This window comes from Sturnus vulgaris, chromosome 26 (assembly GCF_052056855.1).
Source record: "Sturnus vulgaris isolate bStuVul1 chromosome 26, bStuVul1.hap1, whole genome shotgun sequence".
NCBI classification, from domain to species: domain Eukaryota; kingdom Metazoa; phylum Chordata; class Aves; order Passeriformes; family Sturnidae; genus Sturnus; species Sturnus vulgaris.
The window spans coordinates 3,457,255-3,478,415 of NC_142268.1; the positions used below are offsets into that span (position 1 = coordinate 3,457,255).

At 58.3% G+C, this 21,161-nt stretch overlaps 1 protein-coding gene across 2 annotated transcripts; it reads left to right on the plus strand.

The window, feature by feature from the left end:
- The first annotated feature begins 537 nt into the window (after positions 1-537).
- On the plus strand, positions 538-20,945 carry PIK3R2 (phosphoinositide-3-kinase regulatory subunit 2). Of its 2 annotated transcripts, none has more exons than XM_014883013.2 (16): positions 538-674; positions 7,618-8,335; positions 12,311-12,403; positions 12,794-12,856; positions 13,843-13,974; positions 14,170-14,371; positions 14,665-14,750; positions 15,033-15,138; positions 15,235-15,333; positions 15,498-15,678; positions 15,865-15,990; positions 16,275-16,417; positions 16,612-16,788; positions 17,009-17,080; positions 17,303-17,473; positions 17,725-20,945. In XM_014883013.2, exons 2-16 carry the CDS (start codon positions 8,002-8,004, stop codon positions 17,915-17,917), a joined length of 2,178 nt encoding a protein of 725 aa, XP_014738499.1. In that variant the 5' UTR covers positions 538-674; positions 7,618-8,001; the 3' UTR covers positions 17,918-20,945. The 2 variants fall into 2 exon arrangements, with proteins under 2 accessions (XP_014738499.1, XP_088035246.1); XM_088179120.1 differs by lacking the exon at positions 538-674 and adding an exon at positions 6,625-6,809.
- Positions 20,946-21,161: the final 216 nt, after the last annotated feature.

Genomic DNA, 21,161 nt, shown 5'->3' on the forward strand with positions numbered 1-21,161 from the left:
GTAATCCCGCTGCTGTGCCCCGTTCCCAGTTCAATCTTGTTGCTATGCCCCATTCCCGGTTCAATCCTGGTTCAATCCCGGTGCTATGCCCCGTTCCTGGTTCAATCCCAGTTCAGTCCCAGTTCAATCTGCTATGCCCCTTTCCCTGTTCAATCCCGATTCAATCCAGTACGATCCTGGTGCTGTGCCCCGTTCCTAGTTCAATCCCAGTTCAATCGCGGTTCAATCCCGATGCTGTGCCCCGTTCCCAGTTCAATCCCAGTTCAATCCCGGTTCAATCGCGGTTCAATCCCGGTTCAATCCCAGTTCAATCCCGGTTCAATCGCGGTTCAATCCCGGTGCCCGATGCGGTGCCAGCTCCGCTCGCCACCAGGGGGCGCCGCCACCCTCTCCCTTCGGACCCCCTGGGCTCCTTCCGGAGCCGCTCGCGAGAGGGGCGGGGCTCCGATGGCGATCGGGACCGGGGAGGGGCGGGGCCGAAACCTTCGGGCAGCTCCGTCCTCTGTCGTCTGCTCTCGGTTATTTCCGGGAGAGATTCGGGCAGTTCCGTTCTCTCTCGGCTGCTGTCGGCTGTTTCCGGGGCGGGTTCGGGCCGTTCCGGCGGCGTTCGGGCCTGTCCAAGGCTCCGCCGGGCCGGAGGCAGCAGCGGGCTGGCGGCGAGCGGCGGCGGAGAGGTACGGCGGGATCGGGAGCGGGGGGATCGGGATCGGAGAGGGCGGGCCCGGATCGGAACCAGGCCCAGGGTGGGCGTCGAGACCCCCTCAACGTGAGGCGCCCCGGGGCTTGGCGGGGAGCACCGCGGTGGGCCCTGGGCCGAGGCTCTGTCCCTCATGGGGCAGCCTCGAGGATGTCCCCGGACCCTTCGGGAGCTGCAGGCGCAGGGTGTTCCGCTGCTAGGGAAGTGCCACGGTCGTGTGCCTTCGCCGTGATGCCAGGGCTGTGCCTCCTGATTCCCCCCCCCCAGAGCTGTCCCTGTCCCCCCCGGTGCCGGGGCTGTGTCCCCCGATTCCCCCCGGGCTGTCCCTGTCTCCCTCGGTGCGGGGCTGTGCCCTTCGATCCCCCCCTCGACCTGTCCCTGTCCCCCCCGGTGCCGGGGCTGTGTCCCCCGATTCCCCCCGAGCTGTCCGTGTCCCCCCCCGGTGCGGGGCTGCGTCCCCCGATTCCCCCCGGGCTGTCCTGTCCCCCCCGGTGCCGGGGCTGTGCCCCTCAATCCCTTTGGGTTGTCCCAGCAGTGCCACTACAGATTCCCCCCCTGTGCCACTGTCCCCGCAGTGGTGACAGTGCAGGGACCCCCTCAGCACACGGTACAGTCCCCATTACCGGGAGTCCTGGGGACCCCCTGGGGGCGGTGAAGCCAGAAAAGAGCGGTCTCTGAGTCCCAGCCCTGTTCCCCCTGCCCGGGGGCAGTTCCCAGGCTGGAGCTGGTGCCCCAGGGATGTGCCAAGCTCAGCCCAAGGGTGGCTTTGCTGTCTCTTAACACAGCATCCCTCAAACCCTGGCATGAGCCCCCCACTGCTTCCCAGGGAGGTTGGTCATTGCATTTCTCCTCTTCCTATGGATGTTTCTCAGCCCCTTGAGGAGAAAGATTCCCATGGTCATCTACTCCTAAACTAGGGGTCTGTGATCGATGGGAGATAAAGCCAGGGGACAAAACTGTCGAAAAATGGGAGCTGTGAAGAGCTGGAGCGGCCCCAGCGTTGCCTTTCAATGGAGCCGTGGCTGCCTCTCCTCCCATTAATGCGCGGCTTTGATTTCCCAAGCAGCTCTTGGAGCCGCTGGGGAACTGGCCCTGTGACTTTCTCTGTGAGAGCAGAGAATGGAGACAGCTGAGTAAATATAGCCTAAATCACTGCTTTCCTGGCCATTCCCCCACCCTTCCCTGACATGCCAAGGGCTGGTGTGTCCCCGAGGCTGCATTGGGCTCTGCTCTAGCCTTCCACGATGTGGGAAAGTCCAAGCCATGGTTTGGTTTCTTTGGTGACTCTCTTTGACGTGGGCAGCTCGTGCTTCCATTCGTGGCACGGACTCGTTCCTCATAAAGCTGATCTCTGCCCCAAAACCCCGCGTTCCCAACTGGCTGGAACAAGGTTTTAAGCGCACAGGAAAATCCTCTCTGCCTGCAGTTGGGTCTCGCTTGGACAAAAGCGCTGGGTTGGAAGGGAAAGCGAGGCTCAGCTGGAATGTGGCGAGGAGCAGAGTGGTTTGTGGAGCCAGTTTGGAGCCATGTCAGAGCTCTGAGTGCCGGGGTGTGTTTACAATGAAAAAGAGTATTTATAATATCGAGGGCTCTTTTAATTCCTCTGGGAATCTCTGGAGCCACAGCTTGGAGCTAAAGTAGCTGGGTAATGGAAGATGAAAAGCAGACAGAGGAAGGAATGGTGGATTTCTCAAGCTCGAAGGTCTTGGCTCTCTCACCAATATCCAAATCGTGCTGATCTCTTAACTTGGGTGCTTCTTACCTTGTCGGTTACTTCATGTGATTGCTGAGCTGTGCAGAGCTGCTAATAAATCATATAAATTCCAAATACCCTGGGGAATGTGATTTTAAGCAGATAAGTTAGCAAGAGCAGTTGGATTTTTTTTTTTCATGTACTCAGGTTTTTTTTAGAACTGTAAATTTTTGCCAAAATACATCTCCTGGGTTTCTATATCCCTAAAGCCAGCTCCATGAAATGCTCCTAAAATGGAATTAGTGTGTTCTTGCTGCATGGGGGATGGTGTAAGAGCAGCCTGGAGTGAGGTGATGGGGCTGGTGTTGGGTGCTGGATCCTTCTCTGCCTGCTGCCAGCAAATAAAAGTCTCTGGCCAAGTAAAAAGCTCTTGTAGGCAGGAGGAGAAAGTTTGTGAGGTGGTTAAGAAAGAACAAGCTTCAGCTAGAGCAAGGAAGTTCAGTGTCAGGGGAAGCCTCTGGACAGTATGAGAAGTCTTGGAGTAGGTATGCAAACTGCCTGAGGTGTTCTCATGCTGTCCAGTTTTTGAGCAGAGGATCTCCAGTGGTCTCCCAAAAGTGTGGAAGGTGTTGGTCATCATGATTTATTCAGCTCCTCGTGTCCCTGCTAATCATGACATTGACCTTTTCAGTGAAATATTTCAGATATTCCTTCACTTCCTCGGGCTTTGGTGAATAAAGCAAAATATTTAATGAAACTCAGGCATGATCAGTAAATGCTCTGTGTCCCTGGCAGAGGGTGGCCTGTGGCTGTGGGCAGGAGCTGCTGCTCCTGGGGATCTGTTGCTGGCTGGCTGGGAAGCAGCTCTGGGGAAGAGAAGAGGTGAAAACGGCCTCGGCTGTCCCATGCCTGGCTGGGGCACAGCTCAGGCATAACTCCCCTCCTCCCCTGCAGCTTTTCCCTGTTTGGAAGGAAATACCAGCTGGCTTGGCAGCGCCGTGGCCAGCCCGGGCTCCAGCTCTCCCTGCTCCGCTGGCCTCTTCCCCAGGGGCAGCTGCTGGAGCGTGTCCAGCTCCGCTTCCCGCCCGCCCCAGCTCCCTGCAGGCTCTCCCGGCTCCTTCCCCCACAGCTCCTCGTGCCACTGCTGCCTCTTCCACGGCCTCCCTCATGGCTCCAGCCTCGCCAGACGGTTTTCCAGTCATTGTTCCTGCTGGGGAGGCAGCGGGCTGGGAAGCTGCCTGGGAGCGCAGGGATTTGCTGTGCTGTTTGTCCTGACTATAAATCAGGGGTTGCCAAGCTCTTGCCTTGGGTGCTGGTGGTCACAGGGTGACCCGTGATGAGTGCTTGCTATTGCCAGCTTCAGGAGCTGAGGCCATCAGAGCTGCCCTGGCTGCGTGGGTCAGAAGGATGTGATGCAGCAGCAGATGTCACCATGGCACCCTGTCCATTTTTATTCCCATCTATCATTGCATTGTTCTATTTTCTCTTTTTATTAAAGGAAAAGTTTGTTCTTTTTGTCAGTAACTTGCAGTTCAAACTCGATATGGTGTTTGTTTTGCTCATTGAGGATCTGATGTAACTTGGAGAGGTTGGAGCTGTGTATACTGTTGTGCTCATATTCTTCTTTTAAATATTTTTATGCATTCTTTCCCCCCTCTGGAAGGAAAGTAGCTCAGTCTTGCTTCAAGTCAAGCTGCACTTTGAACTGCATTTGGAACTGGGTTAAAAAGCACAGGAACCACATTTAAAATGTTAAGATGCTTTTGTTTATGTGCTGGGCACAGACAAAAAGACTTGTAATGTGTTTTTTGTTTCAAACCGATGTATTAAACAAAGAAAGTATTGACAGCAGTTAATGAATCGAGGGATTGTTTCTGGGCGCTGAGATAGATTTACCAAAGGTATTTAGCTGTCTGATGCATGGGATTTTCAGAGCAGCCTAAGCAAGTGCTCGCCAGCACAGACACACAAGGTTCCTCTCCGGGAGCCGAGCAAACCTGGAGCTGGGCCCAGCAGAAATCTTTTGGCAAGGTGCTGCTCTCTCCTGCTCGGAGGTGTGCTTCCAGCCGACATGCTCGTGCGTGTCCCGGCCTCTCGGTGCTGCCTTCCCTCCAAAGAGCTGTTCCAGGGCTTTGGGAAGTGTGTGTTCCCAATCCCCAAAGACTCTTGTCAGCTGCTTTCCGAGGGTGCAGAGCTTTCCCGCAGCTCAGCCAGGGAAGCCTCTGGCTGGGTCTGTGGTGGGACAGAGGACAACTGTTGCCTCTGGAGAGGACGGTGCTGGCATTAGCCATGAGGTTTTGGGTCTCCTGGGGGGCTCCTCACTCATGTTCACGAGCACTCAGTGCCCACCTTGGCTGAGTGTGGTGAAAGCAGGTGAGGCTTCTCCAGGAATAGCCTGACTCTGAGTTCTCTGGATTTTTTCGTGTGCCTAGTGACCTGCTGGGACATGGAGAGCACGGTGGCACAGAGCTGAGCCTGTGTTCCCACCCCAGGGAAGAGGGCTGTGGAAGGAGTTAGTTGGAAGAAGCTGTGGGACCTGCTCTTTGGAGACACTCGGTGCTCCGGAGTCACTCTCCTCTTCCCACCCCTCCGTGCAGATCTGCTTTTAAAAGCTACTGAACAAGTTTGCCAGGCCTGAGCGTTTTGTCCTTCCAGCCTCTTCAGCTGCACCGGCTTGTTGGAGGCGCCTGGAGTCGGGGCTGGGATCTGCAGGTGGAAGCTGGGGGGGTGCCTGCGGGGCAGCATCGACCCTGCTGGGGTTGGGCTCTGCTGCCTCTGGGTGCACTCTGGGCTCTGTCCTCCGCGGGAGGAGGGGGAGCTGCCAGCGCCGTGCCCAGCGGGCAGCGGCCACTCAGGCCCTTGGCATTCAGACAGTGCCCCGGGCACGGCGACTCCGCTCTGGGGGACCCTGACAGGCAGCACTCAGAGGGGCAGCCAGTGAGCCTGCTCATAAATCTCTCTTTATGCTCTGCATTATGAAGTAATATTTTCCTGGCTGGGGCTGGTTGGATTGGGGAAATGCGGGCTCTGCTGCGAATTCCCTGCAGCCACCATCCCAGCGTGGTGGGAGCTTTCACAGTGGTCATGCTGGGATGTGCTGCTTCCCCCGTGAACATCAGAAACCTCTGCAGGGTCTCTCCATGAATTCTGCAGTCTGGTGTTGCTCCTGGAGTTCTGGAGAAGCTCTCCAGCAAGTTGGATCAGGCTCAATCCTGTTCCCCACCCGCCTCTGGCCGCAAGTGCCTCACCTCCCCGCAGGCACTGCCTGTTCATTCATGGCAAAGACAGCCCGGCTGGGACGCCTGCCCGAGCTCAGGCAGGCGGTGCGGGCTCTGGCTGCTGCACAGGTTTCCTGTGCCATGGCCTCTTTGTGCCTTTTGTCCTTGTCAAGGGAAGGAGCCCTGGTGACGGGCTGGAGAGCCTGGCTGAGAGGTGGGGCTGGCTCCTCTCAGGGGACTCACCCTGATCTCAGACTGTGGCAGCACGTGCAGATGTGGTGACACGTGCAGGAGTGATCCCACGTGCAGGAGGAAAGAGGGATTTGTAGCTGATATGAACTGTAATGTGTTGCTGGCCCGGAAGGGTAATTTTGAAATCCTGCAGATCACCACCGTTGGTGCCTGTCACAGAGTCCAACCAGCAGTTGGAGCAGCCCTGGCTTCGTGCCATGCTTGGTTGCTCACTGACCCCTCTGGGAAAGGTGTCGTGGCTCCCTTTGCCTTCTTGCTTCCCTCTGCCCAGGCTCCCACAGCCCTGAGAAGCATCTTCATGCTCGTTAATTTTTCAGATGAAACTCAAGAGTTTGAGCTGGATTTGGTGGTTTCTGGGCCAGAACAGCTCAAGCCTTTAGCAGGATCTGCAACATTTGAACAGGTCCGGAGTGTCCCTGGGAAGGCTGGGTTGTGGAGGAAGGCTGGGTTCTGGGGGAAAGGCTGGGTTCTAGGGGAAAGGCTGGGTTCTGGGGGAAGGCTGGGTTCTGGGGAAAGGCTGGGTTCTGGGGGAAGGCTGGGTTCTGGGGAAAGGCTGGGTTCTGGGGGAAAGGCTGGGTTCTGGGGGAAAGGCTGGGTTCTGGGGGAATGCTGGGTTCTGGGGAAAGGCTGGGTTCTGGGGGAAGGCTGGGTTCTGGGGCAAAGCTGGGTTCTGGGGAAAGGCTGGGTTCTGGGGCAAAGCTGGGTTCTAGGGGAAAGGCTGGGTTCTGGGGAAAGGCTGGGTTCTGGGGAAAGGTTCTGGCTGCCTCGGTGCCTTGTAGGTCCAGTCCTCGGCCACACGCCATTTCTGCGGGAACCAGAACTCTGGGATTTGCCTGAGGGAGGTAGAAAACTGGCCTGTGCAGCCAGGAGGGGATGGGAAAAGAGGACGTGCCTGGCTGGTGGGAATGTCCCAGCTCGTACATCTCTTCAGCAACATGTTATAACCCAGGTTTATTCTTTTTGGTGGATTTCTGGGCAGGGCAGGCAGCATATTCAATTTCGCTCTGAATAGCTGAAAGGCAGTTAGGAGCTCTAAGTAGACTTGAAGGCTTCTAAGGATTATTTTAACTACTTTTGCCTCCATCTCTGTGAAAAGAACCTGTGCCCGCACTTGATGCTGCTGCTGCTGCTTTTGAAAAGTTCAAAAATTGACTTTTTGCTCAGAGCAAAGCTTTGAAGTGCTGCTCTGTGGGAATGGCAGCACATCTCGAAAGCCTTTTGCTGAAAGCGTGGTTAACCTACATTTGTGGGCAGCTCCCTTCAGAAGATGCCTTTATGGGGGATTGCATGGCAAGATGTAAAGGTGAACTGTGAAATTTAATCGATTTAACAAGAGAAGGTTAAATCTGTTTGTTCTGCTCCTATTCAGGGCCTGCAGCTGGTGGGTGCAGGGTCACCCTTTTCTGTATGCAAAAGTTATCCTGCATAAAGGCTGTTTTGTCCCACTTGTTGTGTCCTTGTTTGCATAAGTGCTGCTAGGAGGGTAAGCTGAAGAAGCAGGGGTGAACCTCTTTAAGATGCAGAGCTGGTGCCTGGCTGTAGCTAAGAGGAGGCAGCGTTCCTGCCCGCAGCTACTCGCTTTTGGGAGTGGAAATCAGGATTAGCATGTCCTGCTTGGATCCAGGGCTCAGCATCAGCTGCTAGATAGGAGAGAAACAAGTCCTGCCTCTCTCAGGTGAACTCCTGGTTTGAAGGGTGGCGTGTCAGGAGGATGTGAGGAGCCTGGCTATGCAGTGACAATTCTCTTCTCTTTGCAGGCACTGGGAAGGGAAACGTAGCGTGCCACGCTATTGCAGGCTGGAAGCATACTGTGCTTTTCCTCCCCACACTCCAAGAGACTGGCATTTTTGGTGAAACAGACCCTGATCTCGGGTTTCTTTGCTGCATGCCCACTCACCAGTGCTGGATTATGTTCGTCTCTTTCTCACTTTGCTCCATAATTTGGTTGAATCGTGGTTTCAAGCTGAGGAAAAGGGGCTGCACCTAAGTGCTCCGGTGCACCCAGACCAGGCTCCTGGCGTGCTGGTTCACACAGAGACAGTTCAGAGTGCTGATGGGGGAGAGCTGCCTCTGAGGGCCCTCCTCTTCCACCTGGAACGTGCTGCCTCACTCTTCAGAGCCCTTCTCCCCCAGCAGAGAGGATGGGCAGCACCGACGGCTTCCAGTACCGCGCGCTCTACCCCTACCGCAAGGAGCGTGAGGAGGACATTGACCTGCTGCCTGGGGACATCCTGGTCGTGAGCAAGGGGGCCCTGCAAGCCTTGGGCTTCAAAGATGGAGATGAGCAGACCCCCAATCAGATCGGGTGGATCCTGGGTGTCAACGAGCGCACCAAGCAGAAGGGGGACTTTCCTGGCACCTACGTGGAGTATGTGGGGCCGGTGAAAATCGCTGTCCCTTCACACCGGCCCCGAGTGCAGAGACCCCTGCCTGCCACACCCGGGGCCAGCCGGCTGCCCGAGGCTCTGGAGCAAGGTAAGCCCTGCTGTGTGCCCTGTTGCTCTGGGACACCTCCTGTCTCACTATGTGATAGATGAGAGTGTGTGAGTGGCTTATTAGAACGGCAGTGAAACCTTCAGCTCGCTGCTGAGCATTGGCTTGCCCCACCAGCAGCAGTGCAGTTAAGTCGCAACCAAAATCCTGCCTTCCTCAGTCCTGGCCCAGAGAAAAACACTTTGTTCCTCCAGCTTGTCAATCTGCTCAGCAGAGCTTCCTGGGGCAAGCCTTGTCCCACTCTTACATCTCCAAGATTCTTCTCTCTCTCTGTTCTGCAACCAGCCAGGATCCCCATGGTCCCTCTCCCTGCTCTGCTGAGTTTTGCCAGGCTCCCTCCCTTCGGGATAAGTCCTGACCTCTCCCAACCACCACCTCCCCGCTTCTGCAGCGCCTGGGGCAGTGCTCCCTGCCAAGAGCTGCTCAGTCCCGCTGAGAGACACAATTACTTGTCTCTGGGCAAGAGGAGAAAAGTCAGGGTCTAAAAGAGTGCTTCTGAGAACTGGAGCTAATTGCTTGTCTGCCTGGCAGCCAGCCCACCCTGCGGGTCGCTGAGCCCTCGCTGGGGCTGGGCAGCCACCCTGGGGCTGGGCATGGGCTGTCCTGCACCTGCAGCTGCCTCCCAGCCAGCCTGGCCTTGGCACAGACCTGGGCTAGGAGAGCCAACGTGCCTCAGCCCTGCCTGTGGAGCTGTGGCAGCTGCCTGTTCTTAGCCTGTTTTTTTGGCTCCCAGGCACGTAAACCCTGTGGCCAGGGCTCAGCAGCCCCCGGATTTCCCCCTTCTACTCTTCCTTTGTGAGAGCCCCACCTGCAGTGCTGAGTCTGGATCTGAGCTAGACAAGAAAGATGTGGACCTGTCGGAGTGAGTCCAGGAGAGGCCACAGAAATGCTCCTAGGGCTGGAGTCCCTCTGCTCGGGACCCAGGCTGGGAGAGCTGGAGCTGTTCACCTGGAGATGGCTCTGGGAGACCTTCTTGTGGCCTTTCAGTACTTAAAGTGAGCTTATATAAAAGAGGGAGAGAGGCTTCTTTTACAGGCAGATAGTGATAGGACAAGGGGGAAGTTTTAAATTAAAAGAGGGAGAGATTTAGATTAGATGTTAGGAAGAAATTCCTGACTGTGAGGGTGGTGAGGCCCTGGCACGGGTTTCCCAGAGCAGCTGTGGCTGCCCCATCCCTGGAAGTTTTCCAAGTCAAACTGGATGAGGCTCGGAGCAACCTGATCTAGTGGAGAGTGTCCCTGCAGAAGGCAGGGGAGTTTTAACCGGGTGATCTTTTAAAGTCCCTTCCAATCCAATCCATTCTGTGATTCTCTGAGGGATGGCAGCCGCACTTTGCCTTCCCATGCCTTGCAGAAGACCTTGTGCTGGTGTGCATGGGAGGAGTGGGGTCAGCAGCAGGAGCTGCAGGGTGCCAGGGAACGCTCCCAGCTGGCAGTGCTGTATCCTCCCCATCCCTCTCTGCCTGCGAGCCACAGCTACCCCAGCAGATGCTTCTGGCTGTGTGAAAACACCTCTGGAGCCTGACGAAACCGGGGTTGTGGGGCTGGTGCAGCTCCCTGCAGCTGCCTCCCTGTCTCCTGCTGCCGGAGGGGCGGCCCCAGGAAACATCTCCGCAGGGTGGGAATGCGGCCGGGCCCTGCGTGCGTTTGGGTTGGCAGCCAGAGCCTGACCTGAGTCATCCCCCTCGCAACCTGCCTTTCCAAGAAAGCTGCTCCTCTCAGGAGCCTGGGATGTGCTCTGTGCTGCATGTGCTGGCCTTGCCCGTGTGCGGCTCTGCACTCCCTCAGGGGCTGCATTTCTGCCCTCCTCGCCTCTCCCCTCTGCTCAGGGGGGCTTGCTGGAGGTGTGTCTCCGTGGTCAAAGCCACCGGTGGGGTCTGGGGAATGGGACAAGACACGTGCCAAAGCTCCTGAAACACAGAAAAGGCAAATTTGGGAAGGAAACCAAAAGCCAGCCTCTCTGCATCCTGCCCAGGGATGGAGGGTGAGGTACCAGGGTGTGTGAGACCAGTGCCAGCCCTGTCCCCTGTGGTGGCATCCCCAGAGCCAACGTCCACTCAGGGCACAGGCAGGGCCTGTAGGGAGGCAGTTCAAACACCCAGAGCCATTTTACACTCATCCTGCAGGTTTGATCCCTGTATGGGCCATTCGTTTAAGAGCTGGACTTGAAGATCCTTGTGGGTCCCTTCCAGCTCAGGATATTCTGTGATTCTTTATTTTTGTATTCTGCTGCGGAGACACATTTTTGCAATGGAAAAACCGTATTTGAGCCAAGCCTGTCTTATTTCTTCATGGTGTGCACTTTAGGAGGTGCAGAACAGTCCCTGGCAGTCCCATGAAACTCCTTCCCTGCTTCCCAGGTCCTGCCCTGGCTTGCAGGGACCCCTTAGCCCCTCGGTGTCACTGGTGGAGCAGGGCCAGCGCCACAGCTGTCCCGGGAGCTGGGCTGGCCCCGCGGAGCAGCGAGACCCAGCGCGTTCTGCCAGTGGATTTACGAGCTGCTGGTGTTTGCCTTCCGCAGAGAACACGAGCGGAAAATGCGGCTCGGGAATATTTCCGCAGCTGCCCGGGCCGTGCTGTGAGCAGCCTTGTTCGCGGCGGCCCAGCCCGGAGGCCCGGCAGGCTCAGGAGTTGCTGCTGGCTCCCGCTCTGTGCCTGACAAAAAAAGACAAGCTGCTGCCTGCTGAAGCAGCACATTCCCGGCCGGGCCACGTGGGCAGCACCAGTATTTACTCTCTTTTCAGCCCTTCCCAAGGGTCAGGCTGGGAGCTGCCAGCCTGGAAGCTTGCCTGCAGCTTCCCCACACTGACCCACACCACGCTGGGCTCCTCCCCGTGCCCAGGAGCTCGCTCCAGTGGGGGATTGTCCCCCCCCTCCCCAGCAGCACAGGCCTTTGCAGAGCTGCTGGGTGCCTGACCCGTGTGCTTCCCTTCCCATGGCTGTCCTGTCTCCCCTCGAGGCCGTGGGTGCAGGAGGCTGAGCTGGGTGCGCAGTTCCAGCTTGCTGCGCCTTGTGGTGAGACCACACCAGGCGAGTTCGGGTCAGATCCATGACAACGGAGCTGTTTCGCAACGGGGAGCAGCCTCTTGGCTCTGCCTCTGCAGAGTGGAGTGTGCTGGGTGTCCTCCCCCACTGCGGGCTCCCCAGGGTCTGCCAGGTGCTGTGGACCAGCCTGGAGGAGCCTCCTGCTCTGCTCCGGCTGGTGCTCCTTTGGAAGCGGGATGGAGCCTGGCACCGCTCATCCTAGAGCAAACCTCCTGCTGGCAGCTCCTCAGCCAGGCCTGCGTGCTCCTGCCTCAGCATGCACAGGGGAAGGGGGTGCCTGGAGCCAGAAGCTCAAGATTTTCTGGAAGTGGCAGTGAAATACCACCCGACACAGGGCTGCAGATCCCTCAGGACTGGGGGTACCCTGGTCTCGTGCCATGGGCTGTCTGTGCCCTGTAGCAGCTTGCACAGAGGCTGTGGGCTCAAGGGGAGGGGGAGGCACAGGGCTGGTTTCCATGTTAAACGAGCAATCAAGGGCAGGAATTTGCTGACATGGCGTTCTGTCTGAATGGCTGGATTAATCACAGCTCGCTCTGCTCTGCTGCCAGCCCTGCGCAGCCCCTGTGCTGGGCAGGGACCCAGCCCTGAGCTCCAGGAGCCCTGGTAACCCCTGTGCTGCCTGCCGGGGGGTAGGGGTCCCCAGGGGGATGGGCTCTGTCTCCAAGCCTCTGCACGGAGCAGTAGATATCTCCCTGTGCACACCCAGTCAGGGCTGGAGCTCAACAAGTGCTGTACTGGCTCCTGGGCAGGTTCCTTGCAGGCTCCATGCCGTGTTTGCCTGGGCCACAGCCTCACGGCAAAGGCCATGGCTTTCCTTGCTCCTGCTGGGAGTTGCCTGGGTCGTGCCCTGGCCCAGCTCTGCTGCTGAGGGCTGAGCTGGTGCTGAGCCCTTCTCTCCCTCGTTCTCCCCCAGGATCTCCTCTCCCGGACTTGCAGGAGCAGTTCAGCCCTCCCGAGATTGCCCCGCCGCTCCTTGTGAAACTGGTGGAAGCTATTGAGAAGAAAGGTAAGGGGGCAATGCTGAGCACTGGGGGTTCTGATACACCACAAAACCCCAAAATGAGAGCTGAGCTCTGTGGGACACACAGGACACAGCTGCTCTCATATTCCTCCCTGGGCTGAGCTGCTGAAGCCCGTGAGGGTGTTTGGTTTCAGCACCTACACACACTGGGTGGGTGCTGGGGTTTGGGAAGCGCTTCCAGCCTGGATCTGTGCCATGGTGGAGAAATGGGGCCACTGAACTGGTTGTCCTGGGGGCCAAGGGGGCTGCAGCAGCCTCTGCAGGGGCTTGGCTTGGACACTGTCCAGGCCAGGTTGGCCCTGCCACAGCCATGGCCCAGCTGGCACCGAAACAGTGCCTGTGTTGGAGCTGACAGCAGTGTCCCCCCTTCCGCAGGGTTGGACAGCGAGATGTTGTACAGGACATCTGGCTCCGAACTGAGGCAGGCTCTGAGAACCGGTAAGAACCAGCTCGGCGCGGTGGAGGCGAATCGGCTCAGATGGAGGAGATTAGTGGATGTGACAGCGCCAGCAGTAATGCAATCCAGGCCGGGCTCGCCTGTCCCCGGCAGTTCCTGACTCCCAGCACGCTGCCTCTGGGGCTGGGCTGTCCCCATCCCAACATGTCTGTGTCCTGTGTGGAAGGGATGGGACAGGGGAAATTCCTGGCTCCATCCGTGGGGGGCAACAAAGGGATGTGGTGCTGGCTCGGAGACTTGGAGGCAAACAAGTGAACCCCTCTGCTTGTCCCCCCAGAGCTTTGGGGTGCTCTGCTGATGGCTGGAGGTTTCTCTGGCTCTGTCATGCCACTTATAAGGAGGGGAGGATCTTTCAGCTTGGCTTGGTGGCAGGAGCCGTGGCTCCGCAGTGCCGGCAGCCGATGTCTCTGCTGGGACCCTGGGAGCCGTCTGCCTCGGCTGGGCTGGGGCCTCATCCGGCACCATGCTGGCGAGTCCCCTCCTGCAGACCCTGCAAACCCCAACCACGCCGTGCTGTCAGCTCGGGCTGGGCTCTGGGGGCAGGCTTTATGTGCTTCCCAAAATCCTGCATTCGAGGGAAGTGTTTCCCCGTTGGGTTCAGTGTGTGGCTGCTCAGTCTGTGCTTGACTCTTGCTGACAGTGGAGAGTGAAACTCTCACCCGAGCTATGGCTGCCCAGAATTCCTGTGTTGGGGCTCAGGGCAAAGGTTGTGGGTACCCAGAATGACTTCTGCTCCCTCCCAAGGGGAACTGCTGGGGTTCCCAGAGCCAGCTTATTTCTGGGGTGCACATGCTCTGTCACATGGGCTGCCTGAAGGCTGCCTGAGCTCCCTCGTGGTGCTGGTGAGCTCTCATGGTAGCTGGCTGCTGTGTGATGGTTTCTGGGATGGGTGTTGGCAGTACCAGAGCTGCCAGCTGGGTGCCCAGTGCTGTGTCCACCCTCCCATGGGAAATCTGTGCCCTGACAGATTGGACCCTGGGTGACCTGGAGCCCCTGGACGTACACTCCCTGGGCGAGGCACTGCGAGGTTACCTGCAGGACCTGCCCTCCCCCGTGGTGCCAGTGTCAGTGCATGGAGATATCCTTCGCATCCTGCAGGGTAAGGGCCTCCCCTGGCTGCCTGGGGAATGCGTGGCTGGGTGGACACATCTGGGATATTAAAATAAGCCCTGTCCCTCTGGGCCTGGCACATGGCCCCCGCTGCTGACAGCGCTCCTGTGCTGTGACGCAGCCGGAGCGTGGAGAGTGGTGCCGGCTGTCCCAGCTCTTCCCTCGTGTCTTGTTCTCTCCCCAGAGATCCCCCAGCCAGAGAATTGCCGGAAGCAGCTGCTGCTGGCCCTGGAGTCGCCTGCAGTGCCGCTCCAGAACGCGCTCACCCTGCAGTTCCTGCTCCGGCATCTGGGGAAGGTATCGCAGCAGGCCGAGAGCAACAGCCTCCACCCTCGGGCCCTGGGAGAGATCTTCGGCCCCCTTCTCCTCCGGCTGCCTGGCGCCAGGTACGTGAGGCTTCTGGTCCCAGCAGTGTTCCCAGCTCCGGTCACTGTCCTGCCGGGACAAGGAGTCCGGCCTGGAACAACAGGGCTGCCCACAGCCCCTGCTGGGCTGCACGTGGGATTAAACTGCTGGCAGCACACAGAGGTGGGACTCAGAGCTGGGACAGAGCCCTTGCTGCCCTGTCAGTCTGGGGTCTGGCAGCTGGGATGAGCCAGCTGACTGTAGGGTACATGGGAGCAGTGCCGTGTTCTACCCCACAACTGCTCTTCTTAACTTGCCTCTTCTCTCCCTGCAGCCCAGAGCTGAGCCCTGACTTCTCCGTGCTGTTTCTGGAGACACTTCTGCAGACAAAGGAGGTGGAGCCAGAACAGTTGCCTCCAGGTACTGAGATACCCCTTCCTTGGGGCCTGAGGCACTGGCATTTGTGGGTATGGACTCTGTGCCCCCATGATTGGGTTGCCCAAGGCGTTTTGATAGCCCAGCTGTGCCTGGAGGCCGGCTCAAGGTTTCTGCTGCTGGAGATGTGCCTGGAGCAGCTCCAGGAAAGGTGGTGGCCGAGGGGCCTTCCAGTCACTGCAGGGAGGAGGACTTAGCACTCCAAGGGATTGCCAGTGGGGAGCTGGGATTTGGGCTCACTCTGTTTCGTTCCTCCTCCTCCCACAGCCCTGCCTCCCAAGCCACCAAAGCCAAAGCCCAGTGCAGCCAGCCTGGCCAACGGGAGCAACGCGCCCTTGCAGGACGCCGAGTGGTACTGGGGGGACATTTCTCGGTAAGGGGGTGACTGGCAGCTCACACCTGGGGTGCCCTGTCCATCAGGTGAGCCTTGGGGCCACCTCCCAGGCCATGACAATCCTGTTCCTTGCAGGGAGGAGGTGAACGAGAAGCTCCGGGACACACCAGATGGGACCTTCTTGGTGCGTGATGCCTCCAGCAAGATCCAGGGGGAATACACACTCACACTCAGGTAGGGCTTTGGGATCCTCTGGAGGCTGAGATCCCCTGGGAGCCTCAGGGATGCAGCTCTTGGGACATGTCCCTGTGCTTCCAGCTGCAGGGATGCTGAGGTCTCTGGCTGGTGTAGGGTGCTGGGGTGATGGTAAGTGCCCTCTCCTCTCCCCTCCACTACAGGAAGGGAGGCAATAACAAGCTGATCAAGATCTTCCACCGGGAAGGCAAGTATGGCTTCTCAGAGCCCCTGACTTTCGGCTCAGTGGTGGAGCTCATCACCCACTACCGGCATGAGTCACTCGCCCAGTACAATGCCAAGCTGGACACCAGGCTGCTCTACCCCATCTCCAAGTACCAGCAGGTGAGGCCTGTGCTGCAAGGACGTGGCTGGCAAGCACAGCCTGAACCAGGGGCGTTTGTTCATCCATCCCTGTCCCTTGAGTAGATGACAATGTCCCATCCCTCTCCCTGTGTGCTGGAATGTTTTGTTGTGGGGCTTTGTGGGACCAGCTGGAGCAGGTCCTGACTGGGGCTGTGCCTATGGCAGGACCAGGTGGTGAAGGAGGACAGCGTGGAAGCTGTGGGGGAGCAGCTGAAGGTTTATCACCAGCAGTTCCAGGACAAGAGCTGGGAGTACGACCTGCTGTATGAGGAGTACACGCGCACGTCCCAGGTATGTGGGCACTGCCTTCCCCACGGGCTGCCTGAGACCCCCAAGGGCTGCTCTGTCACCCTGCCTGAGTGCTGGCAGCCACCCTACTGTGCACAGGGGAGACAGAGACATGGCACTTGCTGCCCCATTTGTCAGCTCATGGACTTGCAGGGACACCCCAGAGGACGGGCTTTGAAGAAGGGGATATTTTGCTTGCAGCAAGAACAGAGCTGCTTTGGGGAAGTTGAAAGAGGGGATGCAAATGTGCAGAAATGTTCCTCAGCTTTTTCCTCCCTTCTCCCCAGGAGCTGCAGATGAAGAGGACTGCAATTGAGGCCTTCAATGAGACGATCAAGATCTTTGAGGAGCAGTGTCAGACACAGGAGAAGTGCAGCAAGGAGTACATCGAGCGCTTCCGGAGGGAGGGCAATGAGAAGGAGGTGCAACGGTGAGGATGGGGGTGGTGGTGGTCTGCTCTGCTTGGAGAAGGGCCCCAGGGGCTGGAAGGATCCTCCTGGCTCAGCACAGAGCCGAGGCACGTGGACTCCTTGTCTCTCCAGCAGCATGCTGTGGGCTGGAGCTGGCAGGCTGCCTCCTCCTCCTCCCCCACTCTGGCTCACAGCCTAAACCCCCCTCTCCCAGGATCCTCATGAACTCGGAGAAGCTCAAGTCCCGCATCACAGAGATCCACGACAGCAAGATGAAGCTGGAGCAGGACCTGAAGAAACAAGCCTCGGAGAACCGGGAGATCGACAAGCGCATGAACAGCCTCAAGCCAGACCTGATGCAGCTGCGCAAGCTGCGGGACCAGTACTTGGTGTACGTAGTGCCCCTGCAGCGCGGCCCGGGAGCCATCCAGCTGCCTCCCGCAGGGCTCTGGGGCTCGTTGGACCGGCTCGCAGCCCGCTGTGGGCAGGAGCCGCTCCCACAGCGCGGCCTCGGGGCTCGGCGGGCTCCGGCAGCGGCGGCTGCTGCCCTCTGGTGATGGCCACGCCCGGGGCTCGCTGCAGCCGCGCTCAGCTCTGCCCTCCTTCCCCAGGTGGCTGACGCAGAAGGGTGCCCGGCAGAAGAAGATCAACGAGTGGCTGGGCATCAAGAACGAAACAGAGGAGTGAGTGTCCTGCTCGTGTACTGTGGGATTTAGGGGATGTAGGAGCACATGTTGCCCAGCTGGTTCTGCCCGTGCTGCGGCCCTGGACAAATCCCAGCTCCCTGCCAGGGGGCTGACGTTGTCTTCCCTGCCAGATGGGCGATGGCAGCTAGCAGTGTGGGGAGATGTAGGGGCCACACACCCAAATTCAGGCAATCTGACCCTGCCTGTGCTCCATTGCAGTCAGTACTCCATGATGGATGATGAGGAGGAGCTGCCCCACCATGAGGAGCGGACGTGGTACGTGGGGAAGATCAACCGCGTGCAGGCAGAGGAGATGCTGTGTGGGAAACGGGACGGCACCTTCCTGATCCGTGAGAGCAGCCAGAAGGGGTGCTATGCCTGCTCTGTGGTGTGAGTATCCCTGTGCAGGTGGGATGGGATGGGATGGGATGGGATGGGATGGGATGGGATGGGATGGGATGGGATGGGGCTGGCCCAGGTTGTATTCTCGCATCACTCCACCCTCCAGGTGCTGGAGATGACAGTTCCCATCTGCCTTGGCTTCTCCTGCCAGGGCCAGCTGTATCTTTGCACTGCTTTGGTGGCCGTGCTTGTGCTCCCCTGTCCCACTGCTGACCCAGGCTCCCGTGTCTCCCTGGCAGGGTGGATGGTGACACCAAGCACTGCGTGATCTACAAGACGGCGACGGGCTATGGGTTTGCTGAACCCTACAACCTCTACGCCTCCCTCAAGGATCTGGTCTTGCACTACAAGCACACGTCCCTGGTGCAGCACAATGACTCCCTGAATGTCACGCTGGCTCACCCGGTCCTTTCCCAGCCACCAGCCAGATGAGCAGCCCATGCACAACACAACAGCTGCCTTCAGCTTCTCCCCAGGGCGCTGCTTTCTGGCTCTGGACTCTTGTACCCTGTATAGTTGAGTCTCTGTGCTCCTGCTCCTTCAGAGCCTCTGAGATGTCTGTGACCGTTCCTGATGTCCCTCTTGGTCAGTAGCTGAAACCCGTGTTGGCTGATGGGACAGAAAGGCTGGGCTGTAGATTTGCAGTGGGCTCCAGCCTCTAGGAGGTGGGATCCAGTTGTGATTGAATTGCTGGAGGTGAGCACAGCCCCCTCCCCTTCCCTGATAAGCAGGTCAGATCCCCTTCTTGCTGGCAGGTCGCCCCGCTACGCATCACTGTAGAGCTTTGGTTCCTGATTCCTCGGTGCTGTGACCGAGGGGTTCCCTGCCTGGACACTGCAGGAGGCAGAGGAGGAGGCTCCATTGAGTGTTTGCATCCTTCACTCTTGCTTCCCTTGGTGGCCTCGCAGGCTGTGATGGTGTCTGGTACGAGGGGTGCTGCTCTTGCATGCAAAGACACATTTAGGAAGGAGAAACCTCATCTTCCATGGGGCTTCCCGGCCGAGATCTTCACTCCGTGCTGTGCCCCACCTCGCCACCATTCCCTCTTGTCATAACCACCTCTGGAGTGTTGCTGCCTGGGCAGGGAGGATCTGCTTAGCTGTGAATCTCCCGCCTTAGTTGTGCCAACGAAGCTGTGAAACCCGTGTTGGTACCCGTGTTTTTCCTGGCAGGATCTGTGGGATGCACAGCTCGTTGTTTCCGGCCTGTTTCGGTGACTCTCTGCACACATAACCCATTGAAGCTGACTGTAGCTCTGTAAATATGGTTCTTTTTGTGACCGGCTGCTCCCCTGGTGCTGGTGTTTGCTGAGCCCCCAGTGCCACCCCCAGCGTGGGCAGCAGCTACCAGGCTGCCACAGCCCCGGGCCCTGCAGCTGAAGCAGGAGAGGGCTGGAGTCCAACGCACACTACGAGCCCTACCTGGAATGAAGGACCTCTCTGCTGCAGGAGGACACATCTGTGGGGCCCAGGGCATGCTGAAATGTATCTGCATGATGGTGAACTATGTATGCAAAGCACTTAAAATCGTGGGTACTGTATGGGACCGGGGCAGGGCGCTGTGCCCGAGCTCAGAGGGCCCCAGGGCAGCCCAGGTGGGCTTGGAAGAGCTTTAAAAGCTGAGCTGAGAGTTGAGGCCATGGTGGCATTTGCTTTCCTGGCTTATCTCAGCTGCCTGGCTGGAGGAGAGCATTCTTGGTCCTCTTGATTTGCCAGAGTGGCTCGTTCCCTCTCGGAGGCTCCTCCTTGGGACAGGCAGGTGGATGCCGTGGACTTTGGCACTTCTGTTTCCCATTGCAGCTTGGGTTCTGCTGGATCCATGGGGTGTTCTGTGCTCCTGCTGTGGCTGCATCCTGTCCTTGATGTGCCCCCTGTGTTGGGGACCGCACTGTCCTTCCCTCCCCAGCCAGCTCTGCTGCTTGCCTTGCTCTGGGCTGGTCCCCAGATCCTTCTGGAGCTGGGGCTGCTGGAGCAAACATCCCATTCCTGTTGCTTGTGGCAGCTCTCCTATGCTCAACTGTACAGCCCCGTTCCCTGCCCTGCATGTCCTCTCCAGGCCCTGGGCCTGGTTTTTGGGTCTGGTTTGTCAGTGTTTGGTGCTCAGGTGCAGGCAGTGGGTCAGGGGAGCTGTGAGGGCACGGCCCAGGAGAGGCTGTGGTTGGCTTTGGGGATCACTTGGGAAAAGCTGCCAGGGATGATTAAGGGAATAATTTGGACTTGGGCACGTGAGAGATGAGGGCACGTGGGACTGGGGCAGGGAGGCTCAGTGCTCACAGCTCTATCCAGAGGCCTCCTGGGGCCTGTGGAGTGGCCAGGGGGCTGCACCAACACTCCAAAGCTTTGTTAGTGTTCCACACCTTTCCAGCCTGGGGACTCTGCTGGTCCTGTGCTTGTCCCTGCACTTCCAGTACATCCCCACATCACAGGACAAGCTGTAGGCAGATGGGATCCTCAGCCTCTCATCCCGTGGGCTCCACGTTCCTCCACCACCACCCCTAAACGTGAGCTTGGGGCCAGTCCTGCCTGGGGAGATTGCTCCCCACTCATGTCAGGACCTGCTGAGCATCTGGAAGAGTCTCAGCTTGAAGCTGTCACCTGTCAACACTCACTTGGTGCTCACCTGGCTCTGCTGCCCAGGGAAATTCCAGCTTCTCTTTTTTCTGTGTTTTTATCCTTTTGGCTGAATTTCTGTTGTTGTTCCCGCGGTGTCCCTTCCTGCTGTCCAGCCACAGCCCAAGGAGGGGTCACAGTGACCCTTCTGCACCTTCCAGCACTGCCTTCCCTGCCCGCTGGCAGCCTGTCCTTGACAGGGCACTGCTCACGTCCTGTGTTTGACGAGGAGGAAGATGCCCTTCCCCAGGGCTGCCTTTCCCTGACGGTGCTTCACTTGGCTCCCTGAACAGCAGCTTTCCTGCTCTCCCCGGGGTGGAAGCTCAGCCCGGAGCTCCCCCAGCATAAGCTCGTTGTGATTTGTCCTTTGCTGCTTTGGCTCGTTCTGAACCCGGCCGTGTTTCGAGGTGCTGGGCTGTGCTTTGCTGCTTGTGACCCCCACGTCCCCCAGCCGAGCCACACACACCCGCATCCCGTGGGTGCCGCATGGCTGTTCCTGCTCCCTGGGGCACAGTTTGGGGCTTGTCCCTCCGTGTCCCTGCTCTTGTGGGGCTCCAGGCTCCCCCGTGTAACCCCCAAGGTGCCAGCAGAGGCTTTGTGCTCGGAGAGGACGTGGCGGCTGCGTGAGGTTTTAGTTTCTAGGTATATGCAATAAAGAATAACCTGCCCCCCGAGCTGTCCGTTACCAGCAGTAGTGCTCTCTGCTCTTTCTGTTGATGTTTACTAATGTAAACCCAGTATTTGTTACTGTAAGAGGATTTTTTTTTTTGTACGGTACTTTGAAAAAACCCACGAAAACAAAACAAAACAAAAAACAAAAAAAAATGAAAGAAATAAACAGAGTTAATGAACCAGGCTCCTGGATTGCTGTGGGAGGTTGTGCGGGGGCAGGAGGGTGGTGGGGCTGTGCCCCAGTTTCTGGGCTGGGTGCAGGATGTGACCCATCGTGCCAGGATTGTGCTCCTCGGGTTTGTAAGGCTGGGGCACGTGTGGACGAGGGCTGAGAAACGCCGGAAACGGCGGCTACTAACGGGGGAACGACGAGGTTCCTCCTCACTCGGCCCCGC